This window comes from Leishmania braziliensis, assembly GCF_000002845.2.
Source record: "Leishmania braziliensis MHOM/BR/75/M2904 contig, possible fusion of chromosomes 20 and 34".
NCBI classification, from domain to species: domain Eukaryota; phylum Euglenozoa; class Kinetoplastea; order Trypanosomatida; family Trypanosomatidae; genus Leishmania; species Leishmania braziliensis.
In genome coordinates, this window is record NC_017948.1 from 386,515 (window position 1) to 405,255 (window position 18,741).

The 18,741-nt window shown below is 58.3% G+C and overlaps 4 protein-coding genes across 4 annotated transcripts; all 4 read left to right on the forward strand.

The window, feature by feature from the left end:
- Positions 1–817: 817 nt before the first annotated feature.
- On the forward strand, positions 818–10,705 carry LBRM_20_5280 (putative phosphatidylinositol 3-kinase; the record flags this gene model as incomplete). The annotated part of the gene is made up of 1 exon (XM_003723029.1): positions 818–10,705. The coding sequence occupies one exon, from the start codon at positions 818–820 to the stop codon at positions 10,703–10,705; it is 9,888 nt and encodes a 3,295-aa protein (XP_003723077.1).
- Positions 10,706–13,192: 2,487 nt separating this feature from the next.
- On the forward strand, positions 13,193–15,154 carry LBRM_20_5290 (DNAj-like protein; the record flags this gene model as incomplete). The annotated part of the gene is made up of 1 exon (XM_003723030.1): positions 13,193–15,154. One exon carries the CDS (start codon positions 13,193–13,195, stop codon positions 15,152–15,154), a length of 1,962 nt encoding a protein of 653 aa, XP_003723078.1.
- Positions 15,155–16,085: 931 nt separating this feature from the next.
- LBRM_20_5300 (conserved hypothetical protein) lies at positions 16,086–17,060 on the forward strand (the record flags this gene model as incomplete). Its single annotated transcript, XM_003723031.1, has 1 exon — positions 16,086–17,060. The coding sequence occupies one exon, from the start codon at positions 16,086–16,088 to the stop codon at positions 17,058–17,060; it is 975 nt and encodes a 324-aa protein (XP_003723079.1).
- Positions 17,061–17,779: 719 nt separating this feature from the next.
- LBRM_20_5310 (conserved hypothetical protein) lies at positions 17,780–18,586 on the forward strand (the record flags this gene model as incomplete). Its single annotated transcript, XM_003723032.1, has 1 exon — positions 17,780–18,586. The coding sequence occupies one exon, from the start codon at positions 17,780–17,782 to the stop codon at positions 18,584–18,586; it is 807 nt and encodes a 268-aa protein (XP_003723080.1).
- Between the last annotated feature and the right edge of the window lie 155 nt (positions 18,587–18,741).

Consider the following 18,741-nt stretch of genomic DNA (forward strand, 5'->3'; position numbering starts at 1 on the left):
TCTCTCATCTCCTGCACGCTGCTTCTCTCTCGATCGCTATTCCTGGTCACGTTCGGTCCCCTCTTGTGTGTGTGTCTCTCTCTGTCTGTGTCGGTGTCTGTCTTCGCCTTTCATACACACATACGTTTTAGCTTTTTGCTGTTCTCTTTTTCCTGTAACTCTCGAAAACGACTCTCCAGTACATCTTTTGCTTACGCCCCTCGATACTTCCCCTTGGGGGGGTGCTGCTCTCTCTCTCCTCTTTCTCCTCGCGCGCTCTCTCTCCCGTGCGTTCGTGGTGTCGCAGTGTTTGCGCCTGTTTGTCTGCAGAAGCTGTGAGTGTCTTTCCTGCAACCGTGTGTGCGCACGCGACAGCTTTGAAAGCTTGGGAAACACTTGACGTTCCTGTAGGGCAGGGGTGCGCCTGTCTTTCCGCCTGTGCCTGTCTGTATCTTTGAACACCGTCTAATCACGTCATTTTTTTTTCCTAAGCTCTTTCCTCCTCTTTTCCCTCTGTGTCACTTGCGTGGTATCGGCGTTTTCGCTTTCCTTCTCTCTTGTCGCGGTGCTTGTCTTTGGCTCACTGTCTTGGGGCAGACCTGTAAGCTTCTCGTCTTCTTTTCATCCTTGCGTGGCTTTCTCTGGGTTGGTGGGGTGACTGATGTGAAGAAGGTTGGCGCCTCTCTCGCTCTCTTTCTCGTCCTCCACCACTTTCGCCCCCCCCCCTTGTGAGTGTGCTTGCCTCCTCTCTTTTTCCTCTTCTCTGCTTTTGCCTCCGCCGCCTCTACGCCCCCCCCCTCCTCTCTCTCTCTCTCTCTGAAAATCTTCAACTTTGGGAATGCAGCAGCTGCACTGGACCACGGCGTGTGGCCAGGTGTCTGGATCTCAACACTCGCAGCATCCCGTACCGCAAGCACCCACCCACGCTAGTCAGAAGCAGCAGCAGCCGCACTTGCATCAGCATGGACCTCCAGGACTGACCGCGTCTGGCATGGGTGGCCCCGCTGCAGGAATGAACATTTCTTCAGGTGCCGCTGGCGGCGCGTTAGCTGCCCATGCAAACGTCAAAAGTAACGCCTTTTATAGCGCTCGCTTTGTGCACCCAATTGGTCCGCTACCACATGTTCAGAACCAGAAGCAAGTCTTTTCGGTTTCACAACAGCCTCCTGGCGCGCAGCAGCAGCAGCAGCGCTCTCCTCGATCTCTGACAGGCCCGACCCCCAGCAGTGTCGTGAGTAGCAATAGAAGTTGGCTGGAGCCGAGCGTGGCGCTCCGCGGCCGCGAGGCGCCGGCCATCGCGGGTGCGAACTCCGCCGCCGCACAGACGAGCTCTGCCGTGGCCGGTGTGCTTTTCAGTGGCACACGCACAAATTTTACGGACTTCGGATCGGCAGCAGCGTACAGGCTCGGTGACGGCGACGTTGGCTCACCGAACGGACCTAATCCCAACGCCGGCAGGATCCTCGCAGATGCAAATGACGAGGAGGTGAACCAGCTGTTACGGGAGCTGGAATGCTCTGTGGACAGTCCGCACGCGTTGGCGGTGCTGCGAGACGCTGTGGACGCCATCGAAGCACGCGCGCTGGCGAACTTCGACCCTCTGTCGAGAGACACGTTTCTGGAGCAGCGCATCCGCGATGTCCTGGCGGAGCTGTCGCGGACGCCAAACGAGCGTTCCTTGCTGCTCGCGGTGAGCCTTATAGAGGCGCTAATCCCAATCGCCTACGCCAGTCCTCACTCCAAGTACACTCGCCTTTGCCGCAGTCTATCGGTACTGCGGCAGAGCGGGGTTGAGAAGACTGCCAGAGAAGCGCAGCGGGTGTACAAGCTCCTGTTGGAGGCAGATGCTCGCTACCCGGGGCCGGAGCCACCGCTGAAGGCGTTTGTGCAGAAGGAGCTCCGCGAAAACTGCGAGCAGGCGCTTTTGCAGCTACACGGCCGTGTGCAGCAGGTGAAGGCAGCCTTTCCGGCGCAGTTCTTCTCCGTCATGTTGGGCTGCGCCGCCACTGCGGAGGTGAACCCGCGCTACATCTCTGGTAAAACTCGCGCCCAGGCGATTCAACTCGGCATGATGCTCACAGGCAGCCCCGACGCGCTGCTCCGCAAAGCCGCTTACGAGTGCCTCGTCGCCATTTTCCGAAACACAAGCAGCATGCGACCCAACGAGCTGGTGCTGGAGAGCCGGCGTCTCTGTGATGAATGCATGCGGGCTCTGAACGCGAGTCAGCACAACGAGAGTCACATTGTATCGGCCCTGAAGGCGCTGCACGCCCTCCTCAGCAGTCGTGGGCTCTCGGCAATCGACAGGCAGGTGATACCGCAGCTGTGCGTGCTCGTCACGGAGCAGCACCGGGTGTCCAAGTCGCTGCAGGTGCGCAGCGCAGTGTGCGATCTCGTGCCAGCCATTGCACCGGTCGACATTGCGTCTACACCGCGCCGCACCACGTACTGCGCTATCATCATGGATCCCGTAAAGAACGTTCGCGATGAACGCTTCAAGGCACACGAGTTACACAATGTGGCCTCCTTTATCCGCAGTGTGGGGTATCGCGTGCTTGACACGACAAATCGTACAAACTTGGAGTCGATCTTGCATCGCTACATATCCCGCCCGGAGACACAGGAGGCGTGCTGGTCCATCATGGCAGCCATCTGCGCGTCCTCGACCTTGGCCAGCGGAGGCGCGACATCGGTGGCGCCCATGGGTGGACACCACGGAGACCACGTCAGCACATCTACCACACTACCGAGCCCCACAGTGCAGAACGCCAATCAAAACCTCTCCTTATCACCCTCCATGGCTGAGGCACACAACACCTCGTGGTACTCCAGCCGCGACAACTTAACAACCTCGGCGCACTTCCAGCCGCAGCTGCGCTCCGGTAGCGAAACGAGCACGTCCTCGCCCTCGGCGCTTCAGCGGCACCTCTTGTGCCACAACGGTGACGACAACGACGATCAGGCCAGCGCCCCATTTATCTCCGTTGCGACAGCCTCACAGCGGTCGGCAGTCACGTGCTCCCTCAGTCCCTCCCCTACCTCGACCAACGCACCGGTTTTCAACGCCTCCAGCTTCAGCGGACACCAAACCGTGACCATTGACGACGTTGTACAGCGCTGCCTACCGTACCTTGCCCACGCCACCTTGACCCAGTCCCTAGTAGACTCTCTCCGTGCAATACAAAACTCGTGTCCTCAGTTGCGCGCCGATGTGCAGACAGCCCTGGACAAGCTGGTGGATAGCGTGCTGAAGGAGCCTTTCGCACCATTGGCGGCGGTGGCCACATCGCCCCAGCCTACAACCCAGCTGTCGAACTCCACTTCGCAACAGCCGCAGCGGCAAAACCACTCCTTTCACAGCCGCGATGGCGGCGATGGTAACACCGGTGTCTTTTCGAGCGCGGCAAGCAACAATGCCTCTCGCGCTGTCCGGTCTCACCCGCTCAGCTCCGGTAGTGGCTCGGAGCCGGTGATGACGGTCTCTCGGCCAGGGACATGCAACGCACCAATCGGTGGTGGAGCAGTGGGGCGACTCACACAGTACTTTCGGCCAGGCGAGAGCGCGGCAATGCACCGACATGAAGGCAGCACGAGCAGCGTGACCCCGAGCTCATCGGGGGCAGTGCGCTCCACCGCTGGTCCTCCTCTCTCGGGGAACAGCAGCTTTCTGGGTTCCGACACTGCCTACACCGTCGGCAGCGGCGACGCGAACAGCGGCGCCCCGTACGGTGCTGGCGGACCACTTCACTGCACCCCGCTCACCGCGTCGATCGGCCCGCCCTTCAGCTCCGTACCACACACAGTGCCAGGAGACAGCGGCGCAGGTGGAGGAAACGCCGCAGCAGCATCGCCGCCAGCGATCAAGAACGACTTGACTGTGGCACTAAAGGTGTTCACAGAACGGCCCCTAACGTCAGTACAGCATCTGCATGATCTTAAGAACTTGGTGATTGCCTTTCAGCGTCACGAGGATCCACTCGTACGGCAGCAGAGCAGCGAGACGATCATATCGAGTCTGCGGCAGTGGATAGCGTACGCGAAAGAGCACAAGACCTCCACCTACTCCACTCGTGTGACAGAGATATTGGAAACGTATATGAAGAATGTCCTGATGGAGGTCGACCGCCAGTGTGGGTTGTACGAGATTACGCTGCTGGCGAACGCCTCGAACCTGCGCCCTTTCTTATCGGAGCAACGCATCCTATCCTCACTGCTGAGTTTCTTGAACAGCACAGCACTGGTGCGCGAGAAAACGGTGGAGCTGCTCGTCGCCATCACGCAGGACTCCAAGCCTTCCCCCTCTGTCGTGGCGGTGCAGCAGAGCCTGTACGTCATCGTTGAGTCGTGTGTTGTGGTGCTTGAGTACACGAACGACGTGGGCATACTTCTGCGCAGTATGGCTGACCTGCAAACCTTTACTCGACTGTGCATTCGTCAACTTAACAACCACCTTAGCCGCGTCTTCTATGCCTTTCGCAAGCGTCTCTTAGAGGTCAGCGTTCCAGACGTAGTGCTGCTTTCCATTCTCAAGACGCTCGAAGCCATCCTGCAGGCGCTGACGAAAGATGAGAAGGCTATCTTGCAGTACCAGGACGACGTTCTGGAGCTCTACAACCCAGTTGTGGAGATACTGAAGCAGTCACCGTCCCCGACACTGAGCCATGCTGCCATCAACGTTCTCGTGCACATGCACGAAATGTGCATCCCGAGTTCCTCGACAGATCTACGTAAGCAGCAGGAGCTCATCACCGCGCTGACACACGTCTACACCGGCAGCTCCTGCACTGTCAACGAATCGCTGAGTATGCTCACGCTATTCGGACAGCTCGGTGCCATCGATCCCTCCGCGCAGCCCGTCGCAACAACCGCAAAGAAGAAGGAAGAGGCTGTTATCCAGAATGAGGCTGACCTGGAGCTCACCTACGACTACACAGTGATCGTATACCGCACGCTGAGCCGCGTGCTGGACGCGTCGCTTTCCGACGCCGTCTGCTCTCAGGCTCTGCGCACCCTGCTCCAGTTCATCCGTTTCACACAAGATAAGAAGGACCTTGTCGGCGGCGTCCACGCCGTGCGGGCGGTGCTGCAGATCGCAAAGCGCGCCACGGATAGCCCGGCTCTTCGGGTGGAAGCGCTGCACGTCTTGGCAGCGGTTACCGCCATGCGGCACGAGCGTATCGTGCGGCTAATGTTGCCTGAAATTGTGGTCCTGCTGGAGCAGCTGTGGACTCCAAAAGACCGCCCGCTCTTCCGCGCTGTTCTGGAGGTGGTGGGCGCGCTCAAGCCAGGCAAGCTGTCCGGCAAGGATCAGTCGGAGTCGTGGGCGTGGCTGTATCCGAGGCTGGTGGACGTGGCGCTGCAGGACCGCACTGAATCGCGCGAGTTCTGCCTCCGTGTTGTGGAGATTGTGCTGAATACTAGCTACATTCCGCCACACTGCATCCCTGTCGTGTTTCCGATGCTACTGCACTTCCTGCAGCAGTCCGATCAGCTGGTAGACGTGCGCAGCCAGTCCCTCTGCGCTGCCGTGCACATCGTGTGCGAGCTCAAGGCGGTGCAGTTCTTCTCGTCGCTGCTGCACGGCATCTGCATCCTAACGCGGCACTGCGAGCTGAACGAAGATCTCGGCCCGCGCCTCTCCACCCCAGGGGTGCGGGAGTCGCTCAAGGTATTGGCGGCGCTGCATCCCAGCGGCCGCGGCACGATCAAAATGCTGCGCGACCGCATCGGTGAAGGGGAGGAGCACATGACGAACCCGACCAGGTCCTCCATATTCAACGCCATGAACATGCCGGCGGCTAGCGTAACGGACCTCGCCGGCAGCGGCGCTAACTCCTCGATACCCCCCGGGGGGCCAGTGGCAGGCAGTGCCAGTGGCGGACTGGGAGTGGCGAATCCAGGGAGTTCAGGGATTGGTCCGCTAGTCAATATCAGCGGCTTCGGCGCCCCTACCACCGGTGGTGGCGCAGCAGCAGCAGCAGCGAGCGGGGCGGCTGGAGGCGGGTCATATCTGCGTCGCACAAACGTGCCGGAGACCTTTGGGGGAACGGGGGAGGAAGACATGGCGCCGAAGTTCAGAACCGACACAGCGGGTCAAGAAATCGACCTCTTCATGAAGCATGTGGAACTGGGCTTCCGCCTCAAGGAGAGCAAGCTGCGCGAGTGGTTCGCCGAGTTCCAGAAGTACATCATTCTCGTCTCCCCGCACCCGGCGTTCCGCATGATGGTGGACCTCCTCGACAAGCATGAACCCCTGCGTCGGGGACTATTCTTGCCTTCGTTCAAGTGCCTTTACGAGTCCCTGTCAGCTGACCAAATCAGAAAGCTGAACGAGATGCTGACCCTCGTGCTGAATTGCTCTGATCATGAGTTGTCGAGCAAATGTCTTGGCCTCGCTGACTACCTCGACCATAACGAACCGAACGTAAAGCCGGATGTGCTCGAGGTGGTGCGGTCGATGCGGCGAGTCGATTATCATCGCTTCAGTCATCCCTCCGAGAGCGGGTCACTTCTGCTGCGCAGCACGACGAGTAGCACGAACAACGTTGTCTCTCTGCACACCCGCAGCTCCGCGTCAACAGGGCTGCCCAAGGTGGAGCTCTCCACTTCCAGCGATGCACCCATCGATCCGCTACACATGGCGAAGGTGCGCGGACGGCAAGGGGGGACTCTCCAGCGCAGCTCAAACGGCGGTACCGAGGTAGCAGGCGATGAGGCCGGCAGTGGCGGCTCAACACCACTTACCACTCCCTCCAATAGCGCAAACGGCCACCGCAACGCCTCTGGCCGTGACACGGGCATGTACGAGTTCACCTCGCTTGATGACAACGAGAATGCGGAGACCAGGACTGAACGGCAGCAGTCGCAGCACGTAGACTCGCCGATGTTACAGGGATCGGCCCAGGAGGCAGCGGCGGAGCAGCGCAGCTGCTCGCCTGTGGAAACGCTCAACGGAGACGACAGCGAGAGCAAGCCGGAGGGCTCGATGGCCCCCACCAACGTCGTCCATCCGTCGGCTAGTGTGCTGGGCGGGGCGGGTGTGCATGTCATGGGAAGCTATAGGCCCCTTGTGAACTCCATCGTGTGTCGCTACGACTCTCACGCGCCGCAACACCCGGCGACGGCCACTCAGTTTCACGTCATCAGCACCGCTACCACTCACAGCAACGATCACAGCACTGAAAGCTGCAACACTGATGTGCACCTTGTCGGGGCGCACATCCCAGCGCAGCCGAACATGCTCTTCTCGACAGAAGACATTGTGTGCGCTGCAGAGCGAACCCGTATGTATGACAAGGCGCTCAGCTACCTGGAGAATCGTCTTCTGGCCATGCTCAACCTCTACCGGAGCACGAAGATGCCACAGGAGGTTATTCACAAGACGGTCTGGCCGCTGGCGTGGCTCTACAGCCAGCGTGAAATGCAGGACTCCGTCGTCGGACTCTTCCGCGCTATTCGCTACGAAGGCGGTGAGGACCAAGCAGGCTTCGGCTACGAGCTACTGTGCTGGTGGAGCAAGGCGCAGCACACATACGCGAAGTCCATCACACAGCAGGCGATGCGCGATATGACAGTACCGCCACACATTCTAGAAGGCTACGTGCGCACCCTCACCCTGTGCGGTGAGTGGAACCGGGCCTATGACGTAGCCATGCAGGTCAGCGCACGGCCGGAGGCGTACGTGTCCTCGACGGTCGCACGCTGCGGTGCAACGGCGGCGTGGCTACTCGGACAATGGGACGACGTCCAACACCTCGCGGAGCGGCTCTCCATGTCAGAGCGACACACCACAGCGCTTCGCCTCTTCTTTCTCAACGGTGTGGCGCTGAAGAACGCCATTACGGAGCACAGCAGCGCCGCCTACGATAGCCTGCGCCACATGATCACAGAGTCAAAACTCGTGATTGATGAGAGCCTGCGCACTCTTCTTCCGCTCAGCTACATGCACGCCTACGAGAGCTTGACCATGCTACAGCACTTCACGGAGATGGAGGAGATCATTGACTACTGCCACTGCCGCTCCGCCAAGGGCCGGCAGCAGATCTACGAGCGGTGGAACAACCGGTTCCACTCACTGAAGCCGGACTCCCTGCAGCCGAGCCTGCGCTCGCTGATGCTGCACTCGCTCGTGCTCAGCACGGACGAGATGGCAGACATGATTCTGCATTTCTGTGAGACCCGGCAGGCGAGTCACCCACAGCTGACGGAGTGGGCCATGAACTGGCTTCGGCACGGCTCCTTCAGCGAAAGCAGCAGCAACGTTGTTAGCACGAGTGCAGCATCACCTGGGTCAGTAGAAGGCATCACGGCGGCGAGGCTGTCGTCGGTGGACAAGAATCCGAAGGTGGCCGTCGGCTTCATCACGCATCTGTGGAGTCAAGGAAAGCGGCAGGCCGCCGTTGAGTCCATGGAAGTGTTTCTGCGCGACTGCGGCAAGGACCTGGTGGAGAACAACCCCGCATGCTACGGGGACGCGCAGTTGCGGCTCGGCACGTGGAAGCAGGAGTTGCACGCCGACTCCTTCTGGCAGCGTGGCTTCCGCGAGGAGGAACTGGGCCATTTCCACAAGGCCATCCGCGCAGTCCCATCGAGCTACGAGGCGTGGCACAGCTGGGGCCTGATGAACTATCGCATCCAGCAGCGCGACCACAATCTTTCGCCAGAGGACCAGCGCACCTTCGTGGAGGCGGCGCACCAGGGCTTTGTTAGCGCTATCTGCCGTTGTATAGACTCCTCCGAGGCGCTACCGGCCGTCATGCGTCTGCTGCAACTGTGGGTGATCCACAACGGAGTGGCGCTTCTGAAGGAGACGGTGGCTGACAGTATATCACGCATCCCGATTGATCACTGGGTGCAGACCATTCCGCAGCTTATCGGCCACCTTAGCAGCGACAGTCACGACATCCGCGAAGTGATTGGCATGATCCTGCGCTCCCTCTGCGAGGTGCATCCACAGGCGACTGTCTTTCCGCTCCTCGTGGTGATGATGTCGGACTCCAGCAGCAGCAGCAACAGCGCCGTCAACAACAACGGAGATGAGACTATTATAGTGCCGGGTGCACCCTTCATGTCCGACAGCTCGAATCCGATGGCGCGGAAGCAGGAGATTGTGCATGGCATCATCCAGCACTGCCCAAAGCGCATCTTCCATGAGGCCGAGGCGGTGGCGAAGCTGCTTGTGGATGTGTCCGCCATTCCTATCGAGAAGATTCGCGAGAACCTGAGCCAGGTCGCCGCTGCGTGGAACCCGAACGCCGAGTACGAGGAGGACCCTGAAGAGGTGTACCGCCGTCTGCAGAACACGCTCGACATCTTCCACGCCAATCGGCGTCACCTTCTCTTCACCGTCGGCGACATCGGCCAGTTTGTGCAGATGGTCATGGAGGACGACCGAAACGGGCAGCGAGAAAAAGCGGCGGGCGTTGTCAGCCAACTCATCGAGGAGATCTCGAAGCACGTGGCTGAGAAGCTGGGGCGCGAGCCGCAGAAGGCGATGGAGCCGCTGCTGCACCTGCGCAACCTCTCCGTGGCTGTATTCGGCGAGTACGACGGTCACTGCTGCGATCATTATCCAACTATCGCGTCCTTTAGCTCCAAGCTGGACGTCATCCCGTCGAAGAAGCGACCGCGCCGCATCCAGCTCAACGGCTCGGATGGCTGCCTCTACACGTACTGCCTGAAGGGCAACGAGGACATCCGCATGGATGAACGTGTCATGCAGCTGCTTGGCATGGTGAACGTGCTGCTGAGCCACACCCGCATCCCGAGCAGCGCGTACATCCACCGCTTCCCTGTCATCCCAATCAGCTCCAACGTGGGGCTGCTGGGCTGGGTTGAGAACGCAAACACGATCAATAACACCATCTGCAACTATCGCACCAACATCTCGAACGTGCGCACGCATCAGGAGTCGAGCGTGCTGCGCGCGTACGTTGGGTCGTTCGGCAACTGGGACAAGCTCAGCCTCATTCAGCGCACAGAGATACTGGACTTTGTGATGCAGAGTGAGCACTGCGAAGCTGTTGACGTTTCTCGAGTAATGTGGCACCGCGCCAACACGGCGGAGCAGTGGCTTGACCGCCGAACTGCCTTCACGGTGTCCTTGGCGACCATGTCCATGGTAGGCTACGTGCTCGGCCTTGGTGACCGGCATCTCGGCAACATCCTCATCTCCATGTCCTCTGGCAAGATTGTGCACATTGACTTTGGCGATAGCTTCGATGTCGGTCGACTGCGCCATGTTCTGCCCGAGACGATCCCGTTCCGTCTCACGCGCATGCTGACGAACGCGATGGAGGTCTTCGGTGTGGATGGCGTCTTCCGCGCCTCCGCGACGCGCACGCAGACAACACTGCACAAGAACCGTGATAGCATCATGGCGTTGCTCTCCGCCTTTGTCCACGACCCGATCGTGCAGTACAAGGGCAAGATGAAGAACATCATGGAGAAGAGCCGGTCGCCGCAAGACATTGCAGAGCGTATTCGTAACAAGCTGCGCGGGATGGAGATGGCGATTGACCACAGCAAGGTGAATATCTTCAACACCACGCAAGATAGCTGCCGCCGGCCAGACCTCCTGTACATGTCAACTGCCTTCGACGACACTGCCGTGCGGACACAGTCGCTGGCGATGACGCCGGAGGAGCAGGTGAGCTTCTTGATTGACGAGGCGACGCGCGTCGACAACTACACGACGATGTACTTCGGCTGGGGCCCTCTGTGGTAGTAGCGCCCAAAAAAAGCGCTGAAAAACACCTGCACTTCTCTTGCACGCGTACGCGCACCCACAGCTTTTGCGGATTGCTGTTTTTTTTTAGTGCCCCGGGCGTGCCTTCTTGTGCAGTCGCTTTTGCTGATGTCGTGGGTACTGCTTTTGCTGATGTCGTGGGTACTGCTTTTGCTTTCTCGGATTGGGGTGGTGGTTGATCAGCTCTTCGGCCACCCACCTGTGTGTGCGTGTGTGCCTAACCCCGCTAATGCTGATTCAACCTTGCCCCCATCACTCACATACTCTTCACTGTCTCTCTCTCTTTCTTGTTTTGTCGGGGATGTACTCCACCTGCGTGACCCTGACATGCCTCTTTGCTTCTCTGATTTTTCATTCGTCTGACCCTCCCCCGCCACCTTTGAGAGTTTGTGTGCATTTTTATGCGTCTGTTGTGGTAAGCTACAATCCATCTTGTGCTCTTTTCTTCATGCTTGTGTTCACTCCTGTGGCTCGCTGTCGTTTGATCCCATGAATGCATCTTATGTCCGTGGAAGTGTCTCTTCCCATATGTCTATCCCTGTGCACGACTGTAGGTATGTGTGGGGGGAGGGGAGGGGGGTATCTTTCTCTTTCCTCTCTTCTGCTTCCGCCGCCACGACCCCCTTACCCTCCCCCTCCCACCATCACCTCTCGTCTCCAGATAATAACGCTCCTTCCTTCTTGGGCATCTCTTGCTCCCTCTCTCCCTCTGTGCGTGTTTGCCTCTGGATAGCTGAGGAAAATAAAGCCCCTCTCTACCCCACCATCATGGCCACTAGCAGCAGCCACTGCCACCGCCATCTCATCACCACCCAAACAACAACAACAAAATAAGAAGAGGCGAGAAAAGAAACCGACAAAACAGACAAAAAGGGAGGTATATTTTGAAGCACTAACGAGGCATGCATGACTTCCCCCTTGTCGACTTGTTCTTCTCTCCCTCCTCCTCCTCCTTTCTGTATGTCTCTCTGCCTTTCTTTTCCTTGTTTCCTTGTCCATCCCGCAATCAAGCTAAACCGTAAACATACATACACACACGCACAGAGAAGCCAAGATCGACAGATGGGAGGGGGAGGAGGGGAAGAAAGCGGGAGAGAGGAGGGGGGCATGGGCGCACGCGCTGAGAGAAAGATGTAAGTGAGCCACTCCATACCCACACGCATGTTTGTATACACATACATCAAGGCGTAGGGAGCACACTATGGAAGCCAACTCATTCCTTTCCCCCTCCCCCTCACTCACACCCTCGCCTTTTTTCTTTCTTCTGCACGGTTCGCATTCATGCACGCAAGCGAATGTGTGTATGTGCGTCTGTCTCTCCCTCTGTCTGCGTCCTCCATCCCGCTCCCCTCCCCCTCGTCTTACACATCTACACTCAAGAAATCGAAGGAAGTTCAACTCCCTCTTTTCTGTCCATTGCCCCGTGTGGATGTGCTTGGTACGTCTCGTTTTCTTCTCGTGCACTTCCCTTTTTCTCCCCTCTCCCTCCACGGACCCTTTCAGAGCCACTTTTCTTTTCTCTATCGCTGCTGTTGTTGGGTTTTCTTTTTCCTGTCCTGTTGCCGCGACTTCCCCTTTCTCTCTATCTGTCTCCACCTTCTTCCACTTCGTCACTGTCCTCCTTTGGTCTCTTCTGGTGTGCATGGACGTGTAGGCGCGTTGTCTGTGGCCCCTCAGTCCTTGTTGTTATTTTTCCTTTTCCCTTTCTCCTCCTCTATGGTGTCACTTCTGTGCCCCTTCGCATCTCGGCAGATGTTGCTAATCCGTTGGTCTGCGTCTCCTTTCCTCTTCCTTCTCATGTGTGCCTTCGCCTCTGTTGTGTTTTGATTGTTGTTCGTCTCACTGCCAAGAACGAGAGCCCATCTCACTTTGCTTGTTTAGCAAAACAAGAAGGACTAAAAAGAAAAGGGGGGCCGAGCGTGGGACGCTTCCGTAGATGCGCCTACAGCAGTACGAACAGTGCTAGCGCTTTATGGGTATGGGCCGGCGCGTTCATGCCGTGGCGAACAACGGGCCACACATTCGCTGGACAAGATGTCGCCCTACGCGAATGGGGTAGACGAGCTGCCGGCTCCTCACGTATCTGCCCGACCTCCTCCGATATCCCAGTCGGCTTCAGCTGAGGTATTTTTTACACTCTGGCCGAAATCCGATTGTGTGCTGTCTATCACCGCAGCCCTCCCTCATGCGCTTGTGAGGTGCAGGCATTCACACAAACTACATAATGCGGCTACGATGCCAAAGACCTCCATGGCGTCACTACTGTTGAGATGCAGCTGATTCCCCAGCTCTCTTTCCCCCTGTATATTTGCCCCTTTAGGGCGCACACACACACCTACGAAAGAAGCTCTGAGGACGTCTGTGCCTGTGGGTCTGCGTTAAAAGCGCTATTCACGGACATACTCGAGGGCATCTCTTTCCCCCTACACTTCACCACCGTCACTACAACAGCGGCAACTGCCCGCAATGCAAATCTTATCGATTGAATTGCCCGTCTTGAAGTCGGGTGAGAAGGCGCTCGAGTGGCCTCAGACGCAGCCAAGCACCGGCACCGATGCCGTCGCGGCCGATACGCCGCCGCAGCTGAGTCGCTGGATCGAGGCGTACCGCGTCATTCCGCAAGGAGAAGCGTTCTGTCACACTGTCGCCCTCACGACACAGCTGCGGCACGAGGATGCGCGCATGCAGAAAGCACAGGCTGACCCTGATGTGGCGCAGCAGTGGGCCGCGGAAGAGGCCGATGGCATTGCCGCTGGCGCAGGCAGCAATGGTGCAAACAATGCAGATGACGATGATGGCGCCGGAGACAGTGCCCGTTACCAGTTCTCTTCCCGCAAGAAAAAGTTCGTGAAGCTGACGGACGACGACATGCTGATTGACTGGTACGAGGTACTAAAACTAGAGCAGCAGGACGGAGCGACTGACGACCAAATCAAGGCAGCCTACCGCCGCCGCTGCCTGGAGACGCACCCCGACAAGCAGCAGAACCACTCTGATGAGCTCTTCAAGCAGGTGCAACGCGCCTTCGACATCCTTGGCGATCCAGACACGCGCCAGACCTACGACTCCTCGCGGCCGTTCGACGACGCCATCCCTGGAGAGCAGGTGGAGGTGGACGCCTTCTTCAGCACCTTCGGCCCGGTCTTTGAACGCAACAAGAAGTGGAGCAGCGTCCCCGCCATGCCCTCCCTCGGCACAGACAAGACGTCGTACGCCGAGGTGCTCCGCTTCTACGACCGCTGGGCAGGTTTTCAGAGCTGGCGCGACTTCTCACACCTGGCGGACCTGGTCGAGATTGACGACACCATGCCCCGCGAGGAGAAGCGCTACTACCAGCGCGAGAACGCGCGCCATCTGAGCCACTTCCACAAGGAGGAGCAGAAGCGCATTCGACTTTTGGTCGACCGGGCTCGTAAGAACGACCCACGCCTGCGCCGTCGCCGAGAGGAGGAGGAAGAGAAACGCCTCAAGGAGTTGAGAGAGCGAGAGGCGTTCCGGCTGCAGCTCGCAGCCGAGGAGGAGCGCCGCCGCGCTGAAGAGGTCCGAAAGCGGAAGGAGAGGGAAGAGGCAAAGATGAATGCACAGCAGGAGGAGAAGCAGGCGATGCGTGAGGCACAGACGGCGGTGTTGGACTTTTTTGGACAGCACGGGCTCCTGGACGAGACCCCGACAAACAAGCTCCTCGCAGACTGTGTGCGCCGCCCGAACGTACAGTGGCTCTTTTCCAAGGTCGCCAACGCGACCGAAGCGCAGAAACTGCGCGATGTCCTACTGGCCTGCCCGGCAGAGCGCCGACCGCGCACGAGCAACTCGCAGACCAAGGATATGGAAGGGGACGAGGAGGTGGAGGCCGTCTTACGGTTCAACGCGCTCATTCAAAAGATGGAGCAGCACTGCGGTGTGAACCGCTACGGCGAGGCTGTGAAGAAGGTGCAGGACGGCGACGCGACCACGGCGGCAGCGAAGAAAAAAGAGGCCGCAGCGGTGGCAGCAAAGGCACCTGTCGATGCGGGACCAGAGTGGACGGAGGAGGATCTGAGTCGGCTGCAGAAGGCGACGGCCAAGTACCCACCTGGCACCGTCGACCGCTGGATCAAGGTCTGCAACGTTCTCCGTCATCGCTTTACGGAGGAGCAGGCCATGGCCAAAGTGAGCGAGCTAACCGCTGCACTGCACAACGCAGGGTCTGGCAACCCCACTGCCCCCGCCGCCTCACCCTCGCATGTCTCGGCTCCCAGCCCTGCTGTCTCGTCTGTGGAGAACTGGTCTCTGAAGCAGCAGAAGCAGTTGGAGCAGGGCCTGCGTGACTTGAAGGACTACAAGGAGAAGGACAAGTTCCAGAAAATTGCAAAGATGGTGGAAAGTAAGACAGCCAAGGAGTGCTTTGAACGTTTCAAGTTCCTCTGCTCCGTAAACAAGAAGAAATAATCTGCTGGATGTCTGAAGCCCGTGTGAGTTGCAAGGGCACTGGCGAGTCGTTAGGAAAACGTCACGTGTTGCGCTGCCCGAGATAAGGACGTATTAAAACTGCACCTATTCAGGTATGTATAAACATGCATACAGCATCTGTGTGTGCCTGAGTATCTTTCCCTCTGGCCGTGTGTGTGTGTGGTCACTTTTGGTGCTCTCGCTATCTGGTGTTGCGTCTAATAACACAAGAAAGTAACGTGTTTGTGGCGGATAAACTGTCTCTGCGTGTCTGCTTATGAGGAGGTAAGGCAGTGCGCATATCTTTCCCACGCGCCCTGCAGCTGCGGACCACCTCCCCCTCCCCCTCCCCCCCCCCACACACACAACCTCCAGGTCTTGTCTTTTGTATTCCCATGATAAAAGAGAGTGAAGAGTGCCAAACGTCTAAGCAGCCTGCTAGCGGACAACACCTTCTCCCGCTTTCGTTTCTGCTCTGTGAGTTGCAAAGAGGGGGGGGGGGCTGAGAATCACATGCGTGGTCATGTAGATAACTCGTTGCAGCGCGGCAACGTTCCTTTACATGTTTGCCGTCCGAAAGTGTATTTGCTTATGTGCCTCATGTGCTGCTCTATCGCCACCATTTCCTTTTACACCTTTCCTCCCCCTCTACTCCACATACACCTCTCACTTCTCTTCGTGCCTCCTTCTACCCACCTCGCTCACTCGCCTCCATATCTGGTATGCTCTGGACGCACATGTATCACTGTGGATAGTCACAGTCCGAGAAGCACGAGAGGTGCGTGAGACTTATACGCACACAAACACCTACGCAAGGTGACTTCAGCAGCAGAGTTAACCTTGTTTCACGCTGCACTCAGACGTGAGCGCGCGCTCTAGTCGTTTTCTCTTTTCTCGCTCCCTCTTTTTTCACCGGTCATAAGCTGAAATCATGCAGCCACTGCAAACTGCATCGATCAACTTCGATCCCCCAGGCGGCGGCGGTGGCGGCCCAGGCGGTGGCAATGCCTTTTTTGGTCGCAGCGACCCGAACGCCATGATGTTGCAGATGGGTCTCAGCTACGGGCAGAGCATTCTCCAAAAGCACGTCCAGCAGGGCGAGGCTGGACTGGCTTACTATATGCCTTTCATCTGTGCTATTCGCAACTACTTCGCCGTGGACAATACGTACGTGAAACGAAAGCTGATCATACTCACGGTGCCCTTCTTCACCAAGTATGTCCGCAAGCTGCCGGCCGGTGGGGAGAGCGATTTTGGTAGCGGCGGTGGTGGTGCTGGGGAGGCGACTGGAGACCAAGTCTTTGGCAGCCCGTCCGGCACCTCAGCCTCAGCGTACTCACCTGCCTCGCTCTCTACGCTCGTGGGTCACGACGGCGGCTCTAGCACCTTTGCCGTCCCCTCGCTGCCGCTGAACGACGTCTTCGCATCGGACTTGTACATCCCTTTGATGAGTGTGATTACCTACGTCGTACTCGCCGCCTACATCCTTGGTGCGAACTCGCCGACGAGCTCCGTCACAGCCGCGTCGCTCATCTCCACCGCCTGGGTGATTGGCATTTGGTTTTTCCTCGAGGTTGTGGTGCTAAAGGCTGTGGCGTATGCGCTCCATGTCGTGCCGAACCCGCCGTTGCTGGTGCTACTCGCACTGTGCGGATACAAGTACGTTCTTATCTCCCTGGGCGTTCTCCTTTCGCAGTTTCTTCCGCCGGGTCTCCTCTACAGCAGCCTTTTTATCCTGTATGCAATAATAGCACATAGCTTTTTCACCGTTCGAGTTGTAGGGCTGCAGTACATGCGTGACGACAGTCGCGTGCCGCCGCGGCCTCGCGTGTTCACCTACGTGGCGGCCCTGGCGCAGGTGCCGGCTTCTGTGTGGTTGTTCGTGCGGCTTATCTACAGCAGTTAAAGCTGTGCTGCTTTGCGGTTTGTGTGCAGATGAAAAGGGAAGGGCAGTACAGGAGGGACCGGGATAGTGTGTTGTTTTTTCCTGGGAAAAGTCCCTACACCCCCTCCCCTGTCCACCACTCATGCACACACACACACACACCTCTCTGGGCTTTTCTTCGCGCTTCTCTTCGCTTGTGATTCATGGCCTGGCGTGCACGCTAGTGAGGTGCACTTTTTCCACTCGCTTGCCTAAAGCTCGACTTTGGTGCGTCCTTTTTTTGGATTCCCTTTTCGTTTTTTTCTCCGCTCTCCCCAGGACGGCTGGACCTGCGCACGCAGCACATCATCGAGGCACGTAACGCCCCTCCTCCCTCCCTCCCCCCCCCCCCGCTCTTCAAGCGCAACGCTAGCAAAGGTTTTGCTGTAGCAAAACTCAAGGAGAGTTAGAGGAGAGGGACTTGATGCGGGCGTACGACCTCTCTGTCCTCACGGCTGCGTCAGCTGTGAGCCGTCTTTCCTCTTTACGTGCCTTCTTTCCTCCTCTGAGGCCCTCGCGCGTGCTTTCTGAAGGCATTGTGTTCACTCGAAACCCCCCTCCCCCAATCGCCCCCCCCCTTCTCACCATCTCCTCCTCTCCTCTCGTATCCCCCTCTCTCCCTCTACACACACACACCGACGCTAGCACAAGCGTGTGTGTGCCTTCTCTCCCTCCCGGCTCCTCTGTCACCCCTCTACGTCATGTCGTGGAACCTCAAGGGACGGGCCGCGATTGCTGCCCTCGATCCGCCCACTCGCCATCGCGTTCTGCACTCGCAGACCATGACGCGGTGCGCCAACAAGCCGTTGCTGTGGGTACTGGAGGAACTGACCACTCTCCGCTCCCTCGGCGGCCTCACTGGTCCCCTGCACAGGGCAAACTACTTTATCTGCCTTGTTGTCCGCCTCCTGCAAATTTGCCCCTCGGTCGCCATCGCGCGGGTCATGCTGGAGCAGGATGTGCACAAGTACCTGCGCGCCGCGGCGCTTCTGCTTATCCGTTTTATCGGAAACATGGAGCTGCAGCGGGAGGCAATGCATGTGGGGTGGTCAGACTACCGCAAGCTGTGCCTCTACGGATCTGACCCAGCACAAGAGTGGAAAGAGTCGACGTCAGCCACTGTTGCCGGAGCGGGGGGAATGGCGACAGACACATTCAGGACGCTTGCCTCCTCTATGCTACCGCTGGACCATTACAAGCGGCCACGCGCGGAGATGGAGATGTGCAGCGGTAACAGCAATCTCTCTGGTGACGCACAGAGCAGTGAATTCGACAGAGCGAACGCACATGCGCCAGAGCCACCACGGTACTTGCTGATCCGCATGGATGAGTTCACCGACTATGTCTTTGGTGTACCTCCTGCCTCCACAGCGTCACAGAGCAAAGGAGCAGAGGAGCTCTTGAAGACACCTGCCTCACCACCCATACCATCTACGCCAGGCGCATCATCTCGTACACTTCCGGGACACACGTTCATGGGACTTTATTTCCCCGCTCTAATCGTGTAATGTCCCTCAGAGGCGCCTCATGCAAGGCAGTGCTCGCACACTCCTGGAGCAGGTGATGGTGCACACGAAAAAGACAAGTCGTACACATTGCGTGGACTCGGTAACGGATTGCAACCCGTTTCGGATTCCGTCGTCTGCACCTCCCCCCCCTCCGT